Consider the following 23,200-nt stretch of genomic DNA (forward strand, 5'->3'; position numbering starts at 1 on the left):
GCGCCTGCCCGTGTAGCGCGTCACTCGGAGTAACGTAACGGCCGGAGGGGTGTCGAGACTGACGACACAGGACAATATTTCTCCAGCGTAAACTTTTATTTCTTCCTACTCGTGCCAGAACCTCACTCATACTTAAAGAGAAGTATCATTTATAAGGTTTTTAAACGAATTAAAATATATATTTGCTAGAAAACTCATCCGCAACCACTGCTTTTCGGAGAAGAGTGTAGTTAAGATTTATAAATGTAATCCAGCTAATGAACCGCACAAAATGTAAAGCAGTTTTAAATAGACTGTAGATTTATGGACTGGACTTCACGTTTATCGCAGCTATGCACACTGTACTTGTGACACACAAGACCGTCTGCACAAGATAACCTGAGATTAAACGTGTGTTTCCAAACAACGTTTATCGGGGTAGTTTTGTGGTTCATGCACTTTTCCAACGAGGACTGGTAATATAGGCTTTGTGGCGGCGATCATGTCAGCATCGCTCCTGAACTCAACTCGGTCCAAACGCAGCAACGACGGGACCCCCACCGTCCCGTCCGCCTCCGCCGGTAACGGCACCACCATCTCCACCACCACCAACGGCGGCGGCACCACCAGCCGGCTGCAGCCCATTCGCGCCACGGTGCCCTACCAGCTCCTGCGCGGACCTCCGCTCAGCCCAACCCGTCCTCCCTCCTCCTCCTCCTCCTCCTCCTCCTCCGGCAACACGGCACCGACACCGTCCGGCTCCTCCAGCCCCGCCGCCCCCACGCAGCCGCCGCCGCTCGCGCACCCGCTCGCGCACCGGAGACGCTCGCCCCCCGACAACAAGAGCTCACCTGAGCGCCGCCCGAGTTCACCTGTCCTCGCAGGTAAATAACGCGCCTACGCGGCTCTTATTCCTCGCGTTTCGTACATATTACGTTATATTACGTTATGTTACATTAATATATCGCACTAGTGCATCACCGTCGCTAAGCTAGCTAGCTTTAGCCGTATAAACATTAGCTGCCCCGCTGGGTTTGCTGAGTAATAATCTGAATTTTCCAACGAAACGCACAGACGCGCAGCTGCCCGGACCGCCGTTGACCCGGTACCGTGTAACGGGGCGAGGGCTCGATGTACTCGGGATGTGTCCACCCGGCCAGCCGCTGTTTACGGGCCAACGGGTGGGAAGAATTAGGGACTACAGCCACACAGGGCCTAGTCGCGGATCTGAACATCCATGCAGGTCTCAAATGTGATTTTACAAGACGCAGACATTTTGTGTGGCTGTAATATTGTGTGTGTGTGTGTGAGTGAATGCAACATTTTAAGGAGCTGGTGTGTTATTCTAAGGCTGTCTATGCTAATGTCCAAGCTCAAACATATTCAGAAATGACCTAATGATGCATTTATGATGCAGGAATTGTTGTGACATCTTATTCATGAACTCCAGTATCAGTGACTTGATTGGAGAGGATGCATGTTGATGCATAATATCACAGGCACATTTCATTCGTTTTTACAGGGTAACACTCACTAATGCACTTGCTTTCCAAGATATCTTTATGGGTGAAACATGCAGTCATCAATTGCAAGAATGTTCATATTATGAAGGTGCCACCTTTTAAAAGCAACTGACGACATGTGCTGTTAAAAGGTATTTTTATGTCATTGTTTTGACTACCAATTATGAAGAAAATGTCCCAACTACGCATTGCATTGCATGTGTATGATGACCCTGGTCTTTGTTTTTAACCTCCCCCGTGTACAGTTTTTCAAGGCTCTGAATGTGAGCAGAGGGAGGGCATATCCTGTCGGGGTCCAGCTGCAGTGATTAGTAAAAGAGTTATTTATTTATTTCTTTGTTTTTGCCACGAAGCTGAATGGCTCTATGAATTAATGTCCTGTGAGCCAGTTCTGTTGTCCTTAGGTCAGTCTTTCTTAGTAGGCACAGTGTGGACGTAAAGTCCGGAACCTTCCACGAGAGATTCCTTTCTCCCTTTTGTGAGTAGTTACTTAGTTACTTAGTTACTTTTGTGAGTAGTTACTTAAGTCAGTTTGGTTAGGGGAGAAAATGTTTTGTTCCTGCAGAGTTTACCTGAAATTGATTTGCTTATTTTGACATAAACCCGTTCCTGGTGACTAGGCCTACACCTCCAGAGAGGACTTGCTCTGGGTCATGGGCAAAAAAAAAAGAGAATACAGCTGCACTTATGAAGTCGGTGCATTCTGGTTGTGTTGAGCACACAGATGGAGGTGAGAAGATGGAGTCTCAAGCCTCGTTAAGAGGTGACCCCGTGTATAATGCCGGACGCACCCCGAGTGGCGTATCGCACAGTGGCTACGTTCCCTTTTGAACTCCACTGTGTTGCACTGAGAGAACAGGTTGGCCCATCTTGACTAGCTTACTAATATTTTTAGCATTTGCTTGATCGGTGATGATCCGTTTCACACTTCCCCAATAGCTCTGCCTTGCTGATACACAGGGGAAACGTACGAGAAATGTGCTGCTTGGTCTTTATTTCGCTTTTCTCTTTTGGTGAGTTCTGGTGAACTCAAACGTCACACACGATTGGCGTACATCTGGCTTACATTTAGACATTCACAGTTAAAGAGGTATGTTTTCATATTCACATACATGTTTGACATGTTGCCCTATGAATAACAAGTAAAGAATTGGTAGTGTTCTGCAAAAAAGCTGTTTGGAGGGACCACAGCATGGTACACCAGGATGATTCTTTTGGTTGCTGCTCTCTTTTGTGGCACATCTGCCAGAAATATAAAATGAATGACAACATCATGCATGTAGCCTTCATTTCTTTACCATCTAAAATGAGCCATCACTATCTATGAAAAGCCTGTGCAATTGCTCTGATACCTCAGATAATTATCTTCAAAATCCTTCAGGTTCTGGTTTTCAAAGACCGGTAGCTTACCTTCTTGTAACCTGAGAATGTTGTGCAGTGGTGTAACATAAGCAAGACTTCTGTACAGTAAGGAGAGAGTTAAGATGTACCACAGCAAGAGTGACAGTAACAGTGTGTGACTGATGGAGACCATTTGATCATCGCGTGTACACCCACGATGTGCTCTCTGATCCGCAGTGGTAATTCCTTGCTGACCCACGGTTTAAAATTGCTAAATGGATTCAACCAGGTTTTGTTTGAGAAGGGATTGTAAGCAAGTTAGGAATGGCCATGCAGTGCATACCATTACATACCAACGTTTTGCACTATGGACTATCTGATCATGATGTCGTACTTGTGATCTTACAATCCAGTTAGATGAGATTACTCATTTAGACAGCTTTAACCATAAATATTATTGTATTATTGTGCTCCTTTCAGAAATGAATTTCTTAATTCTCCCAGTTGTTCAGTATTGGATAGCAGAATGTTTATTAAGTCACCCCTTTTTTGGATGTCGGACCAACTGTGTTAACTGTCATTGATGTGGACATGGTAGTACTAGGCCTAATATGTTTTAACAGTCATGAATGTGGACCTGTTAGTACTGATCTGTGTTCACAGTCCGTTGTACAAGGACCATTAAGTCCTTGTTTCCATACCACTTCCTCTTCATGTGCATTTGTTTATGTCTTTTTGGCTTGCTTTGTTTTTAACATCATGGCTGTACAGTGCACACTCTGAGACCCGGGACGGGGCTGACCCATGGAGATAGCATTTTATCTATACACTAACTCCACTGTGAGAATGAGGCAGTGGTGGTGTGACCGTGCAGTGAACTCGTATCGCTGCAAGTCCAGGGAGGGAGAGAGGGAGCGGGGGCAGAGAGAGAGAAAGAGTAGAGAGAGAAAGAGGAGAGAGACAGAGAGAGAGTGAGAGAGAGAGAGAGAGAGAGCGTGTGTGTATGAGTGTACAGGAATTAATGTAATGGGTATTTCAGTAATTTCCTCATATACTAAACATCAGGATATCTCACTCTCAAGGGAGTGTGTTTGTGACGCATTTCTCTGTTCTCATCTCTGCAGAAATGGCAGGCTACCTGCACTGAAATTACACAGAGCTTATTTGAATATATCTGGTTTTCAAGTTCCCTTAAAATCGGCACAGAGATGCACACCTTGATGGTAAAGAAGCACTTACTGATCCACTCACGAAATCTTAGTTGCGTAAACATGTCGTCGTTGAGCCTGTATAGACTGGCAGCAGGCTTTGCTGTGGGCTTAGCTGTGTAGCGTGGCCTGTGTAGGTGAATGAGGTCAGAGAGGGGTCATTGAACTCTTGACATGGCTGTGCAGAGACGTTGGAGTCCTCATTGTTTGTTGTTATCGTGGCGGTTCCTGTTGCCTGCTCCAGTGAGTTTCATGAGGTTTTCCAGGAATACGGAGTTGATGGTCACAACAGTCGCGGTGCCAAATTTGTCTGCATATCTTTTAGTGGTAGTAGCTATTCATTCATTTTATCATCTACCTCTTTTGTGTTTTGTGAAACTGCATATCATTTGAGCTTTGCTTTTATATTGCTGTATATGAAAAGAAAAGTCAGCACTGGTTGAGGATGCACCAATCAAATCACCAGTTCAGGTGACATGAGTGTCGCTGTCAAACTCCAACCGTATTGGTGTTTCATACCCCTCCATATGGACATTCTGTGCCATTCCTGTCCAAGCCAAAACCACCAACGTCCAGGCTAGACCGTGTTAACCTCAGTGTGCAATTGCTGTGACCCTGGTACTGTACCGCAGCTACCCATCTGATATGGTGTGCTGGAAATGGTGCACCCTTATCAGTAACTTAAAGCTACTAGACATTTAACCCACCCATTGCACAAGACTATGGCTGTCATAACTGCAATAATAAGAGTGATGTGGTGAAGAGCTGGAATTTACCAGGGATTTTTTTTTTGCTAGAAATTTGTTCTATAAAAGCAGGTCGATACAGATTTTAGATCTCATGAATTACAATTTCTTGAGGCACATCTCTGCTGGATATGACGAGTCTGTCCAGCTGCTCCACATTCTTTTATTTGGTGTTTTGAAACCACAATTTGCTACTGTCATTTAGTGTTTACATTATTTGGTGAATTGGCCTACAGTTAGTTAGTGGTCTATGCAAGAACACTTGTTGGGTGAGGGTGAGGAGCACAAGGTGTCAGAACCTCACATGAAGGACTTGGCTGGCCCCAGAAGAAAGGTGACTTTTCTGACGTTTTTACCCCTCTTTATATATATTGATTTTTGAATTCCTTGTAAATCTATGTATTTATCGGGTAAAGCACTTTTTCAGTTTGTAAAATAATTATGTGCATTTAGTTTATATTTTACTGCTTGATAACAAGTGCAAAATATTGCTTAAATATCTATAATAAAAATGTTATAATAATCATTTTAGAGATTTCAGGAGTTCCCTGATTTTCAGTAGGAAATTTAGATAATATCTGAGCTGAAGGATTAGTGGTTGCTTAATGTCCAGTGATATGAGCGATTTTGTCAGAGGGATGTGACATATTACCAAAATATTACCAAATAATATTGGTTTTACAACTTCCTGTTCTGTAGACAATCCTTCTAAAGTGTGTGAGCCTGTATGCTCCTGTGGTGCGCTCTGTGTGGTGAGTTAGACCCTGATGCTTAGCGTGGTCATTACAGAGCCTTGAGGTTCCTCCTACCTCTGCTTGTCCAGCAGCCTGTAGACCTCCAGTGGTGGTCTTCACTGGGGCTGTGTGTTTGTTCTGACCTCTTCATAAGCCTGTTGTGCAACAGGGAACTAGCTTTGAATAAGTAAATAGAAATGTATAGGCCTAGTTTTTGTTTGGGGGAAAAAAAACAGGAATAATCTATGTAAAATACAGTTGGTGATTTTGAAAATCTACTGCGTACAGAGCCAAAATAGGCTAATTGAAAGTCATCTTAACGGCCTTCGCATAGTTGGAGGACATGTAAACAACAACTTTAGTTTCTGTGGATTTCATGACCTGTCAAAACCATGTTGTAACACATTTTTTTTTTACATTGGGTCAGCTCTTCTTTTGAAAGCGTAAGGGGTGTAGACCAGTGAGCAAACCTTTATTACATTTCAAATGACAATTATGATTTGATTGGGTCATCACAGAAACATTGGAGTCAGATTAAAAGTGTCTAACTTTATAGCTTGTTTATTGTTTGCCAGTATGCCCTCTCTCACCTATGTACAGTGAACTCTCAATTGAAAGAATCAAGCAGCGGCCCACTTGTAATCTTTTTTTTTTTTCTTTCAAATGTAAATGGCCTTTTTTGCAGCAGTTCGGCGGATCGGTGAAGAATCAAATGCGTGTTGGCCTCCTGCAGCCGAGCTGGTTCGGGGCCTGAGAAGACCTTGCTGTGTTTTTGAGAAAGAAAGTTCACATTTGCATATGGCCAGTGTCTTGGTCACTTGTTCCCTCGTGTGAAACATCCTCTGAAGGCCAACAGGGCGCCGAGTGTGTTGCGCAGAAGCATTTGTATTTTAGTTCCTGTATTTTCTGACTCCGTGCTACTGTAGCAAGATCATGAGCACGTTTTCACCGCGCTGCTTTGCCCGTTTGCCTGCTGTGATGTCCACACAGAATCCAAAACAGATGCCTATGAAGAGAGTCGGTAATTGTGCATTAGCACCATAAAAATGCCAACAAAAGTCCTTTTATTGCTCTTCTCATCAGAGAATTGTTTTTGTTCAAGGTGTGAATCTCTGCACTGTTAATTGCAAAATCTAGCACTATGTCCACCCACACTTTTTCTCAGTTCATCTCTGCAGCGATCTACGCAAAGGTCAAATATCTCGTACGCAGTGCTTGCACTGTGTGCAAAAATGTGTAAAAAAAAAGATGTTTTAAGAGTCCTAAAGTTGTGCGCTCTCTCTCTCTCTCTCTCTCTCTCTCTCTCTCTCTCTCTCTCTCTCTCTCTCTCTCCACCCCCACTGTGCGGGTGTCGGCATACTGTCCTGCGAGGGTTCTTGGCAGGGATCAGCGCCTCTCAATTCATCTGCTCTCAGGAAACCAAAAAAACAAGGAAGGAAAGATGCAGGAAAGATGGCCATTGCCAAGGCCCTGGTAGCAAATGCTCTCCACATTCAGAGCTGCCCACTGAGAGGCATTTGGGCCAGCTGGAAGAGAAGGCTAGCTCGACCTCAGCCACCTTCTGCGTAAGAAGATCTCACGTGACTCTCCCTCACAGCCCTGTGGTGCAGGCACGCTGTTAGAATAGCCAGACCTGCTAGCGGTGTCCCCGTACCAAGCAAAGAAAGTTCATCCAACTTGGTTGGTTGTGAAAAATAAGCAAGGCACCCTGGCGCACGTTGTGTAGTGGCACTGGTTCAGACTGTTGTGAAGTGGATATCTCACTAAAGGACAATGTTTTAGGTGGATGTGCAGTGGAAGTTTCACTAAAGGACACTGTTATAGGTGGATGTGTAGTGGACGTTTCACTAAAGGACACTGTTTTAGGTGGATGTGCAGTGGACATTTCACTAAAGGACACTGTTTTAGGTGGATGTGTAGTGGACGTTTCATTAAAGGACACTGTTTTAGGTGGATGTGTAGTGGATGTTTCACTAAAGGACACTGTTTTAGGTGGATGTGTAGTGGACGTTTCACTAAAGGACACTGTTTTAGGTGGATGTGCAGTGGACGTTTCACTAAAGGACACTGTTTTAGGTGGTTTAGTTTTAAATTATCCATCACATTGCCAGCTTGCAGAGCTTGAGCCTCTGTGATTTTCTAGAGATGCCTCATGTTTGTATGGTTGTTATTTCTGACATGGTTGTCGGCCCCAGTCAGAGAGGAGAGGTTGACAGGAAGGATGCGTGTAATGTTGTGGAACAGGCACTATACCAAAACTTGTTAGTATGAGCGTGTGCCGTGGCACCTGGTGTGACTTAACGACTCCTCCATCAGTTGCTGTTTATCACAGGACATCTTGAATGAGCTAGTGAGTCTTGTGTTAGTCAGAGAGAGCCAAGGTTTAAAGCATTTATTTCACAGGAGGTCTGCTTTACAACATCTCCCTTTCACGTAACTCTAGTTTGATCACTTTCCACTTGAATCCAAATGGAGTGTTTTCAGGAAGCACCTTTAGCAATTTGTGTTCGTGATAAATGAAAAGCCAAGCAAATCGATGGATGAGAGAAAATTAACTATTAAAATAAACACTTTAGCTCAAGTGAGGTTGTGAAACTTTGGCAGGGTGTTCCTCTGGAGCTGAGAACACACAGGTTAGAGGAACAGCCAGAGCTATAATGCTTGAATAATCGCAGATGAATTAGGCTGAAGATATTGAAAGGAACATGTGACTCAGGGAGAAGTCGGTAATAATGGCCGACACTGAGAGACATTAGCATTACACAGATCGTGTTAACTGGCATTGTTCATGATTGTGTCTACAAAATAATTTTAGACAAAGATTTAATTCATAATAATGACCACGGCTAAAATTGTCCTCCAAAACACCCATGATTCTTTGCAGTTGTTCCACATCATCCTGTGTGTGGCCATGGCAACACTCCATTTCCCATTCTGTCCCGAAAGGTCACATGTTCACCTTTGAGACCTTGAGTGTTTTCTTCGTTCTCGGAAACAACTCAATTTTTTGAGTGAGCAGATGCAAGCTTCACAGCGTGTTTGATCCCAAATAGTGCAACATGTAATTGGGAAATTTTAAACAGACTTTGTCAACTTCCTAAACTCTAGGCCTAGTACTGTGATAAATACATGTGGTTAAAGAATGTTTGTTGACTGAGCTGCTGCTCTCAAGGTCTGGGAAAGTGAAATTAAGGTCTAGATGTCTTGTTAATGTTATGGCTGTGGTATTGGTGACAACGCAGTGCCGAGCGAGTGTTGTGGGTCGTGCGCTGAAGCGGCAGTGGCTGCGTGGGTAGATTTTTGAGTGCATTTACGAGGTTGCACATTTTTAAGCCCACTGATCCTGCCTGCAGAATTATCCTTCTGCACTGAACCAAGACTGGACGGAAGGCTTTAGTAAATGCAGCAGGACTAACCTATACACGCTGTGCAAAGGCAGCACTGCGAAAAGCAGCCATTTTGTTTCCTCCTGCGCTGTTCGGCACCTTGGATCTGTGTGTGGTTGTCTCCTCCAAGCGCACACTCTCCCAGATGAATTCCAGCTGTGCTCCCATCCTATTACTGCTATGATGAGCACCCGGTGATCCCGTGATCACGCCACAAACCCCGCCATGATAATTGCAGTGGGCGTGCAAAGCTTTCTGCGGCCTTCTGGGTGAGCTTAAACAGTGAGCTTAAAGCGACACGTCGGTCCCGATACAGACGGATCCGTCTTGACCCCCGCGGGAGGTGGTGATCACGGGAGAACTTGACCGTGGCCGGGAACGAGGTCATCGTTTCATCTCGTGCCTCCACAAATGTGTAGTGAAACGAGCAAAAACCTTATGATCATGAGGAGAAGGCGCTCTCGTGTGTCCATCAGGTAGGTGAGAATTGGGAAGGCGAGATTATACCAGTCGAGGGTAGGTTGGCTGTCGACGGTCCTGTGTTGGCAATAGCTCCAGGGCACAGCGGCGTTTCTGCCAGGGGGTGGGGGGATTATGAACCTGCTGCTGACGTCCAGTACGGGGGCGTAAATGGTGCCACTGCTACGGTTTGGACCGTCATGAGCTGACGGCGTGCGCAACCTTGACCGCTGCTCTCTGTACACGTCTCAGGGAGGCTGTGTCAGAGGTATTTTTATCAGGTGTTCAGCAGCTTTGGGAGTAAATGTCCTTCTAGTCCAAACTTAAAGGGTAACCACGATCTCCTGCAGCTAAGGTCTACATTCCATACTGCAGAAGACCTGCGAACGGTTCCAAAACTCCCAACAAACCCCACAACAAAGATGCAGTGTTGCTCGTACACCTTTGTTGAGCGCATGAAAGCTGAATCAGATTATTGGTTTGCTTGATGTAGACGTGTTTTGATGCTATCCATTATGGGCAGCATCTGTGACATACATAGGTGTTGCAACTGTTGGATTAATGATTAACTGTAGAGTTGTAGCTAAGGTCCCACTCAAATACACAGAAGAATCCTAAAACAATAAAAGTGTGCGCTCTTTAATAACACCTATCTCTCTCTCTCTCTCTCTCTCTCTCTCTCTCTCTCTCTCTCTCTCTCTCCTTTTTTTTCTATACATTCTTTTTTTTGCCTCCCACCGGTTCTCTATGCTTTCTCTTTCTCTTTCTCTCACTATCTCAGTGGAAAGGTCAAAGGCCCAGCAGGTGCGCAGTGCAAAGCCCATCAGACGGACCTCCTCCCTGGGTGCGATCACCGGGCTCTACCTGTCTGGCCAGTGGCCCCGCGACCCCCACGTGCACTACCCCTCGTGCACCCGAGACAAGTCCACGCAGGTAGGAAAGCAGCACAACCTGTCTCCACAGCCTGGGGTTATTGGGATTTGTTAGTCTTTGTCTCCTATCTCAAAGGGATTTTTACTTCTATGCATGTTCGTTATTGTTGTGTAACCAGTGCCTCTCTGTCGTTCAGCACACTTTAAGTAGTGCAATTGACTAGCATGTTAAATTGGAGTATGCCAAAGTTCTATTTCCATACATTGAGGGCGGCAAAAATAATAGCAGTACACTTTACTGGGCTTTTAGTCGCACAAGTCATTCAGCCTTTAGCCGTGGCTTATGACATCTGGGCTTGTTTAGAAACACTAGTTTGAAATACATCTGAAATATGGTTTTGGGGGGGGGGGCTTTTTTTGCTTTTTGTTTTTTTTATTTTATTTTATTTTTTTTTGCATCATACTGTTTTAAAAGAAGAAGCAACTGGTGTCTCCTGTGTAGTTTGTTTCTCAACGTGAAACTCAGGAAGGTTCAAAGTGCTGGTGAGTGCTCTAGCACTGTACTAGCTAGTGTATTGATATTTACAACATGGGTGCACCTATGAATAACAAGCATGATGTTATGATGTTTAATACCGAAAGCATATGCAACCGTTACATTTGAGCTGACCAAAATGAGGAATGCGATCAAGCCCAATGACTGATGGGGGTTTTAGACCACATGCACTATGAAATCCCAGTGTGTCTCATCAGAGTTGAATATTCAAGCTTCTAACTGACTGCAGAGGTAGATATATGGCAGTGTTTGATATTGTGGGGACCGTTCATTGAGACGGCATAGGTTCCTCACATCCTAACTACCGAGTTCCTCTAGACAGCAGTGCGCGCAAACAGGCACATGCCGTCATGCCATCTAGACACGTTCTTCCATTCGAATCCTCCTGGTAGAGATGCAGTCAGCAGGCCATGGCTGAGAAACTGAGCTGCCAGGGTTAACAAAGGTCACGGCACATTCACATGCCGTATTTGAATTTCTCTCTGAGCACAGATGGGTCCCAGGAAGTTTTAGATTTGAATAGCAAAATCCACCTGTACTTTGGGTTCTTTGATAAATGTGTGAAACTGTTGGAGGCTAAGAGGAACTAGCTCCCCAGTCCACGTCTAATCTTGTACTGGCAGCAAGAATCAGCTTTGTTTTGTTTAGCCAGTTCAATATAAAATAAAGTAAAAGTTGCAGTATGGCTTATATATGCCAGTCTAGCATATCTGGAGTGAAATGGATCAAAAGCTTGGTTTACATTCTAATTTTAAGGGTTTAAAAGCCCAAAACTTATAAAAATGATCTACATAAACACCCCAATCAGAATATGTAGGCTCAAACTGATTTAATTTGCAGAGGGATAATTTAAATCATTTCATAAACCAATCAAAAGAGAAATTGGCCAATGATTTACCCCCATCATCTCTTGGCTGCATCCTTCAGCAAATGAGTCTGGTGATGTACATTCCTCAAAATGGCGGCTTCCAGCCTCAACTGGAGCTTTGTCATTGCTTTGTTGAAAGTTTAGCAGCCTCATCTCATATTCTTCAGGCTATATGGCGTATTGCACACCATTTGGCACACTACCTCTACCTACAGTATGCAAACTTCTGGTTCAATTTAGCTCCATGTGCTCGTGTCACACAGCTGACCCTATTGAATGTGTCTGTGCATGTAAAACACCAGACTGTTGTAGATCACACACCACGTAAACCGTTGACCCGAAGCATCCTATCAGAACAATAGAAAAAAGTGTGGGTAAAAACCCAGCTAACGCTGATCAGATGTGCACAGTTACTTTACTGTAGAAACGGTTTAGGTCCACCTGTCAGGAGGCGTGTCCCCGATCAGCACAATCCCACCTGTCACCTGTTGCCGCTCTCAGGGTGAGATTTCACGCTGCTTCTGAAAGCGGTGACCTCGCTGACCCCTGAGCACACATTAACCAGGCCGGTGCCTGTGAGCCACACAGTGTGGCGATTGTGAGCGACGGCACACGCCCTCCCGTCCTGCAGATTCCCCGTGTGCAGAGTCCCTGGAATGCCCCTCTGTTTCGGTCTTCCCTTTTCTTCGCTGTTGTGCATCATTCACTGGACCCTGTGGACCTGGTTCACCTCGGTCCACACCGGAGAGTCTTGCCAGGCTCAGCTTAAATGCATCTCAGCCCGTCCGACACCAGCAGAATGTACGCCTCAGAACTTTTTTACCATGGAGCTGGTCATTTCAGGGGAGTTCTGTTGCATGTTATTTATTTTTCTGTTAGTTTTTTTCTTCTATTAAAAAGTGTGCTTAGATACCTGTCCTGTGCTTTATCTTGTGGGATATGTCAAGAAAAATTGCCCAGGAAAATATAAGCTGTAGAAAAGTCACGTTACTGTTTTAGGTTTTTATTCCACAGTTTTTTCCAGGCATTCAGTACTGGTTCTGTCATTCAGTACTGGTTCTGTCATTCAGTACTGGTTATTTCTGATGTTGGTTTAAGAAGTCTGCTTCTTCTTCATGTCCTGGGTTATGAGGCCAGTGGGAAGAGTCAGTCGTAGACACATGACCTCATGCATCCTGTTTTCAGTAGTGCACACAGAAACCAAAGCTGTGTGGTCACACTGTCTCTGGCCTGGATACACACACACACACACACACACACACACACACACACACACACACACACCTAGAGCTGTGCTGCTTCATCCCATACAGCAGCGCTTCCTAATTACGATCATATTGTGAATCTAATTATGAATCAGAATTCAAGATTGCAGAATTTCATTGCTTGAAGTTGTGATCATAGATGGTTAAGGGTTCTGAATCAAATCATTACTGGTGCCACATGTGGAGAGAGAGTCAAAGATCATCGTAACGTGAAACCACGCTCCGGACTGGATTCATTTTTGACTGTCAAGATTGATTGACTAAAACCCAAATGTTTCTAGTGGAATGTGAGGTTTCATTTCTCTGTCTGTGTGTCACTGTTACTCCTAGCAACCCTGTGGGTGTGATTTACTAACCAGATCTTGCACATCTGTTCGGATATCATTTTATGATTCCAAAATCTGCACAAAACTGGATCTGTTCAAAGAAATGAACATGCAGTTCACTGGAACGTTGATGAATAAAATGCATGCACTGATTGTACCTATGATCTGTATTGTCTTATGCACTATAGGTACTAATACGTTTTCCTGCTGCTTTGACAACAGCAGGTTGTTTTTTAGATTGGGCATGTGAGCGCCACACGCTACATCTAAAGCCCCATTTCCTATGATCTTGTATGTGCGTTAGAATTTCAGTGTGACTCAGCATGTGTTCATCATAAGTCAAATCTTAGATTTGAGTAAACCTTTTAAATTACTTTGTGTCACAGTCAAGGGTAATGTAGTCATAGAGGTACCAGGTCAAAGAGATCCTAGAGGTAAATATGGGGACATTTGAAACAGCGCACCTAGGTACGGAGTCGTACGGAGTCGTTTTGTTATGCTGGCCATTCTAAATTGCGCCTACCGTTCTGAGTGGGACAGGCAGCAGAGGTCGCCTTCACAAGTCATGGGTTTGATTTTTTTTATTCTTTGCCTTTTAATGAAGAGAGTAGCAGTTAAGTGAAAAAAAAACCCTGCCTTCAAAGCTTTCCTCCATTTCCTGGCCGGGCCTAGTGCCGATCTATTTACAAAAGGCCAGCCTTTGAAATCTGACGTCCGTGCCCCAGATGAACGGGGAGGCTTCAGTGTTTGGCCAGGCCTGCTACGCTCCTGCCCACAGCCGTGGCCACAGCTCTCCCCACGAGCACCGCTAAAAACCGCCTCCACAGTGCTCCCACGCTGGCTGCATGCCTGGCCAGATTACTTCATTTTTATTTTATTATATTTATTTAATTATTTTGTCTGTTCTTCTACATGTACACATTCCCTTCCCCCACTCTATGGTGTAGATGTATATGACAGAACCCAAGCAGCCACACACACACACACACACAGGTCTCCTTTGTCAGACCTTAGGAACCCGTTAAGTCTCCTTATAGCACATGGCATGCCCCAGCTGCCTGTGATTCAGAGACGTCTGGGGAGGGTGGAGCCTCTTTTTGGTATGCTTGCCTTTGGAAGGCAGGCTTCAGGTCATCAGGAGATGTCGACTTCTTTTTATAACCCTGTGATAACGTTATAATCCTGCTAGGCAATGGCATTTACAGACCTCACTCAAGTCCATTCACTTCATAATATATTGTGTTAATCATTATCACAATGTGGGGTTTTGCAATACTGATATTCAGAAGTTTGCAATTTGCAAATGAAATCCATGGGTGTTTTCTAGAATCACAACATGCACAAGACGTGACGAACAAAAAATCTAAAAGTGACGTTGTGTCTCCTCAGACTCCTGGATGCTGGGCTGAAGAAACAGAAGCAGGTGATCTGAGGAACACACACCAGCGCTCAGCGTCGTGGGGAAGCGCCGACCAGCTGAAAGAAGTATGTGACGTGCTGGGGAACGTGTGGGGAACGTGAGCGTTTGGGCTCGCGTGGCGGCGTCCACGTGTCTGCACACACGCACTGCGTTGGGAGTCCAGCTCTCGGCTGTGCGTTCCTCCTTTCTGCTGCTGTTCGTGGAGTTTTTGCTCTCACGAAAGCGCTGATGTCACTTTTTCACCCGTGGAACGATCGTCCTGTGCGGCGCTGTATACGACTGCTCATATTAGGAGTGTGTGTGTGTGTGACAGAGGGAGGAGGTCTGATATGAAAGCCCTCCAGGCAGCTGTGTGAGATGATGGCGGCCCTAGCCACCCATCCTTCTCTGCCTGCGCTCGCTGCTATATATAACTTCCTGTGTGGCGGCAGACTTCCTGTGTGGCTGGTGCTGTGCTAGCGGTAGCGGTAGCCACAGCTTCAGCAGCTTTATCAGAGTCTGTCAGCCCCACCCAGCTTGTGCAGCGAGGGGGAAGATGAGCCGTGCATCCCCGCTAACAACCCGCTTCCTTATTCAACCTCAACCTCAAACAACACGCACACATGCACGCCCTCCTGCACACGGGCACACATACTTCACAGCATCTCCGGCTACCCCAAGCTGCAAAATGATAAAGCCAGCGTAGATTTATTGTGTGTGTCTGTGTGTGTGGTCACAGAATAAAGTGTGCAGCTGAGCCTTCATTCCTGTGTGTGTGTGTGTGTGTGTGTGTGTGTGTGTGTGTGTGTGTTTAGCCTTCATTCCAGTGTACCTTATCTGCAACTGGTACCTGCTGACCTGTGATTGGAATCACTTCTAGGGTGACATGAATTACATTATCGTACCTGGAGTGTGTGTGTGTGTGTATGGTTTTCGGTAGCGCAATCATAGCTGTGATGTGATGAGTATAAGAAACCTCCTCTGATGGTATAAACATGTAAGGCGCTGTAATGTAAACACAGCCAAACGTAGACGGGACTGTTTTGCAGTCATTGCACATGCAAAATGTTGTGTAGCTTGTGCGCTGAAGCGTGCAGTGTTTGGGGAGTTCACACCATACTGTGTGTTTGGGGTAAAGCAGTTCTGTGGTTGTAGTGCAGCTTCAGCAGAAGGAGACGGCGTTTAAACGAGCGTGTTTCTCCCTTCCTAACCTGGCCAGGTCCCTCTGCCTCATCTGCTCCCTGAAGACCAGCACACGCCTAAAACCAAAGCCATTATTTCTTGGGCACAGCTAGCTAGCTTCCTGTACACCCATGACTTTTATTTTGTTTGGTGAGAGGGAACTTACCAATTCACTGTAGCCAAATACTATCTGTCCACCAATCTGTCTTGTATAAATAAAATAATCAGTGTTGTTGTTATGAGCCCATTTAAGCCATCACTAATCAAGACTATTACTACTATTACTAGGGGACATCAAGCATGGCCATGCAGGCCATCAATTGGGAAGGAGCAGACTAAATGGCCTCGACTGTGGCGTGACTATTAATACTGACCTAAACGTGGGGGTGTGCACCCCTGATTGCCCTCCACTGCTACCTGAGCTGGGGGGGGGGGGGGGGGGCAACCCCGTTATACCATTTAGGGCGCAGAAGGCAGCCGGCAAACGGCCTGTTCTGAGGGTGTCGGTGTGGTGAAAGATGAATGCAGTGTAAAGACTTCACCACACCTTGACCTGTTTTTCTCGTAGGTCCTGTACTGATAAGTAAGGACATTCTGCTTCGAGTGACTGCTGGAAAAGATCCTGCTCGCGGTGTTTTTTTTTTTTTTTTTTTTTGTTACTATACTGAGATGACCAAATGTTGAAATACTCACGAACCAATTCTAGCAGAGTGAGGGCGTGAGGGCAGTACTTGTCCAGACTTGTCCTGACATGTCCTGACATGTCCTGAGTTGTCCTGCTGTGTCTGCAGATTGAAGAACTTGCAGTAGAGACTTGTAAGCCATATAGGCTAAGCTATTCTGTATTTTCTTCATTGTAGCATAATATCCGTGTGTCTCTGTCTGTCTGCATGCACCTGTGTGTGCATGCGAGTGTACCTGCATGTGTGTTTGTGTGTGTGTGTGTGCGCCTATATGTGTGTACCTGTTCATGTACACGCATGCACACGGGTCCTTAGGTGCACTTGGGTCTTTTTGAACAGGGTCCTTCATCAGCTATGTCTGTGCATTTTATTTCTCAGTGTGGAACTTGGAGCTGTGAAAGCCTGTCGCAGGCCTGTGGTATTAGACACAAACTGGGGAAAACACGGGGTGTGTGAGCTGAATGTGAGCTAGACGCCCAAAAGCCCAAATGGGAGGAACCGTAGAGCGTGGCGGAGAACAACTAGGCTTCCAGATGGAGACAGATAAGCAAGTAGTGGCAGACCAACCTTCGGGTAGCAGACTGCTGGAAACGTTCAATGAAACGAGAGCGTTGGAAATGGAAATATGGTCCATTGTCCAAGTAACAGGGAGACTAAATGATGGTCAGTTATTCAGCATTTCAGATATTTTTGGGGTGGGCAAGAACTATAGGTCATTAAATTCTAAATAATTCACTGGAATTCTGGTTAATGTATAATTTCTCCTCAAAGACTCTGTTTTAGCTCACCACTTCGAAAAGGCTAGAAATGATGGGGGGTTTAGACATTAACATCATTCTCAATCCTGCATTGCTCTGGCAGGGGTTCTGCATTCCTGATACTGCACCTACACACACACACACACACACACACACACACACACACACACACACACACACACACACACAGTCAGTGTGAGCTAGGAGTCACGCAAGAGAGTCTGTCAGTGCAGGCGATAAAGACTCTCTGCTTTCATCATCTGCAGACTGCAGGCGTTTTCTTTTATCTGTGAGACCCACGAGTCTATGCACAGCACAGATGAGATGGCTCAGATAGCGAGTCCGGCGCGTGATGTCAGAGGTGTGTACACACCAGTGTCGGAGATGATCGCATTTCCAAGCCTTCTCTGCATGGGAGTTGAGAGCAATCGATCATGTTGTTGATGTATGATTGAGGGGTAAATCCGGGGTGTCTCACAGCTGCCCCTGTAAACCTGTGGGTCCCTGTGTCTGCAGAGCTCCATCAATCACTCTTAAAATACACTCATATTGGTCAGAATGTATCATATACACATCCATGTCTGTTATCAGTTATCATTTGAATGTCTTCATTACAATTGGTAGTGATCTCCCATTCTAACAGATATGGGTTAATGTTTTTGGCAGCCCCACAGGGGTTTACTGCCTGCTGGTATGAGTAAGGTATTCTTCTGTGTACTTTCTATCACTACATTTTGTATGTTTTGTAGCACCCCCTTGTGGTGGTTCTTTTCAGCACACTCAGCTCATTACTATGCATTCCTTGAGCGCCATGAGGCAGCTCAGTTTAGTGTATAACTCATAAAATGTCTTGATGATTGACTTATGAGGGCTGAATTTGCGGTGCCATCCCCAGTGAGGATCGGTATCGATACTACGGAGAACCCAGCCAGCATACAGGACCGGGAATCAGCAGGGCCCTCCCTTGTGAGACACAACCTTAAGCGCCGCTGTGCAGTGACTACTCAGACAGGTTTATGGCAAACGATCAACAGGATGTTAAACACGAGCTTTAGCGAGACACAAGCTCATAACTAATCTGGCAGCCCACCTACCTCGTGGTCCTTGGTTCACCTTTGGTGTCATATGAGAAAACGGAACAATTCTTCCACACTCAAATATTCATTCTCTCCCTCTCTCTCTTCCTCCCTCTCTCTCCCTCTCAGATAGCTGACCTCCGGACACAGCTGCAGCGCAGTAAGCAGGGTGCGGGTCGCTACAGTAGGGACAGCAGGGAACACTTGTCTCCCCCTCACTGTCCTGTCATCACCACCCCGAGTACCATCAGCACAGCCAGCCAAGCACCGGTACACACACACAGCTTGTACCAATAACATAGTCCACCAAGCACACACACACACACACAGCTTGTACCAATAACATAGTCCACCAAGCACCGGTACACACACACACACGCACACACACCGTTTCCCCACTGTTAGCACTGCCTGCCAAGTTTTGGTATACACACAAACACAATGCCAGTGCTACTAATATAGCCAGCCAAGTGCTGCTGGGCACTGCAAGACACACACACACACACACACACACACACACACACACACACTGCTAGTACCATCAGCATATACAGCCAAGCACCGGTGAGCGCAAACCCCCTTCACACCCACGTATACTCTGTACCATCTGCACAGCCAACCCAGCACCATTGAACACACACACACACACACACACACACACACACACACACCATCTGTACAGTCAACCAAGCATCAGGGAGTCCACACACACACATGCTGTCTTCTTTAGTACTATCAACACATCTCTGGTGGGTTATGGGACACACACACACACACACTCACACTCACACTCACACTCGCAGGCATAGGTTTGACATATCTTGGGCTTTCTTATGTTTTTGTTATATATTTGCATATTTACTTAACAGATTTAGGTTTGCTAGATGTTTTTTAACCACGCCTGATGGTTTCTAACTGTGTGTGTGTGCGTGTGTGTCACCCAGTCACCCATGTCAAAGCCGGCGCAGATGCCGTTGTCCAGCATTACGGTCCCAAAGCCCTCCATCTCCAGAGTGCCCAGCAGCATGGAGGGCATCAACCATGAACTGGAGAAGGTGTTCATCAAAGACAACGGGGAGAAGGAGGAGCTCAAGGTCTCTGCCCGACACTTCCTCTACTTCACACACGAAGTATTCAGATGAACGTTTACTCCCGTCAGTGTATCACTGCTTTTACTGGAGGGTTTGTGAATTTCTTGACCGTTGCTCTTAGAGTGAATACATTCACCTCCTCTGGCAAAAGGAGCATTATTCACTGCAAGTGGGTGTAGTTAATATGCCACGCATACGTCTGGAGGTAATGTTCACATAAACTAGTGGCGTTTAGAGAAGCAGGTGGTAGCCGATGACTGTGGTTATTCTAATACCACCCCTCCTCGTTTCTCCCCCCAGGCTCTGGAGGTCCCCGACGGCCGGCGTGCCCCGTTCCCGCCCCAGCAGCGGAGCAGCAGCACCCGCGGCGTGGACACCCAGACGCCGTCAGCGCCGGGCCGCTCCAGCAGCTGCTCCAGCCTGTCCCCCTGCCCGTCGCCCGCCTGCCCACACGGCTCGCACGACGGCAGCCCCTACTCCACCGACGAGCTGCTGGACGAGCGGGACAAAGGTGTGGCCACCGCGCATCACACACGTGGCGTAAGCGTAGATGTCCGAGCTGTGTTAATGCACGCGCTGGACTGCAGCGTGATGTGGTGATGGCTGTGTGTGATCGGTGGCCTTGTGAATCTGCATCACAGACAGCGGCAGCAGCTCACCGCTCCCCAAGTTTGCGTCGTCCCCCAAACCCAACAACAGCTACATGTTCAAGCGCGAACCTCCCGAGGGCTGCGAGAAGATTAAAGTGTTTGAGGAAATGACGTGAGTGTGGATTCATTTCTGGAGCCTGCCCAGAGGATTTTCCGGATCTTTCCGTGAAAGTGTTTTCTCTCTTTTCTTCAGGTCCAGACAGTCTGCAGCTGTCCCCCTCTTCTCCTGCCCTGACAAAAACAAGGTAAACTTCAACCCCACCGGCTCCGCGTTTTGCCCGGTGAAGCTCGCCGGCTCCCTGCTGCAACATTCCGCCTCCCAGCCCGAGGAGGAGGAGCAAGAAGAGGCTGATGTCCATGGGGCGGGGCCTGGCTCGCCCCTCCTCGGAGCCGCCGCCCCCCCCGCCCAGCGCCTTTGCGCCCCTCCCCCCCACTCAGGTCTCCACTAGCACGAGCACAGACGACCCCCCCGAGTCGCCCGTCACCCCCCCCCAGCAGGAGGCGCCCTCGGAATGCCCCGCCCAGCCCCAGAACTATGCAGTCAGCTAGATTTGCACAGAGCTGGTCTCTGTGACGCCGCGTTATACCCACCGCCACCTGCCCGCCCCCTTGCTACCGCCACCCACCTAGAGACGCCACCCAACGCCTCCCCTGCCTAAGCCCCGCCTCCCAGGAGGGAGGGCCCCTCCCATCTATTGTGCTGAAACTGCACTGTCTGCATGGCATCGCAACAAGGTCCCAAGCACACAATCATACATATACAAACCAGTCATAGTGTCCACACCATTCTCCTAAGCACTGTTTCCCAACAGCAATGAATGATGAGGTTAAAATGTTGGGGCAACGTCACACTTTGGGTAAGCGTGTCGGACTTAGGGAGGTGAAGGCAGGTTCTGTATGACCAGTATGGAAATGGAGAAAGGGATATTGGGTTTCTAGACCTCAAAATATGCAAATGAGAAGCTAATATTGGTTCACTGTTAACCTTAAAAGAAAGGGGGGTGAGCTGTTTTTTTTTTTTTTTTTTTAAGTCTTATTTATATAGTTTCTGATTGAGTTCAGTTACATTCCAAGCATTTTAGATTTGCTCTGTTGGGGTCACTCACTTTTGCCATTGATGCTAATGTGGACAGTTCCGCCGCTATTGTCAAATGTAAGCAAAGTGGTGCACATATTGGCATTGATAATCAGACTGCACAAAGTACGGTACTACCTTTTCACCTACAACATTCATTCTGGTGAAAACAGATTACAGGAGGGGTTTAATATAGTCGGCAGCATGCTTCTGTAACTGATAGTATGTTGATTGAACTGTCATGTTCTCTTTCAGTAACATCCACAGTATGAATAAGCTCTATCTCTCTTCTCTCTCTTTCTATCTCTCACATTGTGTGTGTGTGTGTGTGTGCGTATGTATGATCTATATAGAGCCAGATATATTATAAGAGCAAAGAAAAAAAACCTTGTTTGAATTGAAAGGCATATATTACTTTATGTATATTATAGAAAAAAGAGAGATATACTGTATTCTTCAGAATTCTGTTTACATTCTGTCCAGGTTTTTGAAACTTTTAAAATATTTAAATGCAAAACTAGTTTAAAATAACAAAAGATAAAAATGACATTAATTAAAAGAAGGCCACAGTTATTGCACAGTACCCATTTATAGCCTCGCTTCAGGTGCGCTACTCGGAGTTTAAACTCAGGTAATTTGGAATGTACTGTGCACCCATCCACAAATCAGCCCCAGCCCACATCCCCCAGCCGTTCAACATTTAACCACTTTTTCAGTTTCGTACAAAAAAAAAAAAAAAAGGTTCCGAAGTTACTTGTGACATTCCATGTACGGAAAGAGTAATCTGGATGATCCACGAGCCGCCGAGCGTAACCAGCAGTTTGGGATGGATCTGAAGGGCACTGCAGATCCCCTGACAGCATTCTGTGACAAACGGTTGGCCTCGCCTTGGAAGAGAACCTAAGGGATCTCGTATGGGACAAAAGTAGTTGCAGCTGCCACGGTCACATTGGCGGTAATCTGACGGTGGAGTTTCCACTCTGCTTCTTTGCAAAGTGAATCTTTTGAGAGATGGAGATGGCTGTGAAGTTCTCCGAAAGGGAGGCAGTCGTGTGTGGAGTTCGAGCCCCGATGGAAGGGTAGTTAGATCACTGCGTCTGCACCGCGTGGCTCATGGGGTGCTATTCTCCCTCCCCAGACTAGAGTCTCTCTCCCTTGGCTTGCCATCATAAGTTTGGGTTTGGAAATGGACATCGGAAGTGAAGGTTTCCTTCCAAACCCAATGTTCAGATGTCATGGCACTCGTGCAGGTGCAGTAGTGATTCCAAGAATTTCTCTTGCACGGCTCCTTTCGATGTCTTCATCAGTTGGCCTGCAGGGTTTCTACATGCAGGTGTGGATGTGTTGACCCATGTCACTGACTGATTACATTCACCATTCACATCAGCCAAATTTACAAGGAGATAAAGGGGGTAAAAGGGTAGTTTCATTGACTTTCCTTAACAAGGCCATTTTTGTATTTGTCAAGCTCAAACAATATTGTCACTGGGATATTGATGCTGTTCTACTAAATCAGAACCCAACAAGTTGTGATTCTTTACCCATATTGGCAAAGGCACTGGTCACCAGCTTCTACTTTGAACAAAAACAGCTTTAAATGGACTAACTTTTTCCCCCTTCTTTATTTCGCACCTTATCTTGGTTAATTGAATCATCGGTACTGCTGTCATTTGGTAGGCTAAATGTGTGCAATAATAATAAAGGTTATTTATCAAGTAGGAAAACCAACAAACAGAAATGCTTTAATGCTGCAGTCTTAACGCTCCATGCTGTACACCGCAATGTTTTCTACTCCATCCCATAGTTTTGATTCTGCGGCCCAGACAGCACGCAGCTTGATTAAGCCATCTATCGATACGAATACCAGCACTGCTGCTGTGAGTAGAACACATCGCTAGCAAGCCATAGGCTGCATGAACGTGAGTTTGCAGGTCAGGTGAAGGTCTTGATCTGCTTGTCCAGACGCACACTATGGCAATAAATTATTGGGTTGTTGAGACCACTAATCAGCCAGTTGAGAAGG

The 23,200-nt window shown here is 46.1% G+C and overlaps 1 protein-coding gene across 2 annotated transcripts; it reads left to right on the forward strand.

Annotated features, from left to right (window-relative positions):
• The first annotated feature begins 54 nt into the window (after positions 1-54).
• glcci1a (glucocorticoid induced 1a) lies at positions 55-21,954 on the forward strand. Of its 2 annotated transcripts, none has more exons than XM_077008216.1 (8): positions 55-863; positions 10,158-10,309; positions 14,653-14,748; positions 18,491-18,631; positions 19,306-19,455; positions 19,753-19,963; positions 20,094-20,214; positions 20,296-21,954. In XM_077008216.1, exons 1-8 carry the CDS (start codon positions 482-484, stop codon positions 20,549-20,551), a joined length of 1,509 nt encoding a protein of 502 aa, XP_076864331.1. In that variant the 5' UTR covers positions 55-481; the 3' UTR covers positions 20,552-21,954. The 2 variants fall into 2 exon arrangements, with proteins under 2 accessions (XP_076864331.1, XP_076864332.1); XM_077008217.1 differs by lacking the exon at positions 55-863 and adding an exon at positions 947-1,222.
• The last annotated feature ends 1,246 nt before the right edge of the window (positions 21,955-23,200 follow it).

Source organism: Brachyhypopomus gauderio, chromosome 6 (assembly GCF_052324685.1).
Source record: "Brachyhypopomus gauderio isolate BG-103 chromosome 6, BGAUD_0.2, whole genome shotgun sequence".
Classification (NCBI taxonomy): Eukaryota; Metazoa; Chordata; class Actinopteri; order Gymnotiformes; family Hypopomidae; genus Brachyhypopomus; species Brachyhypopomus gauderio.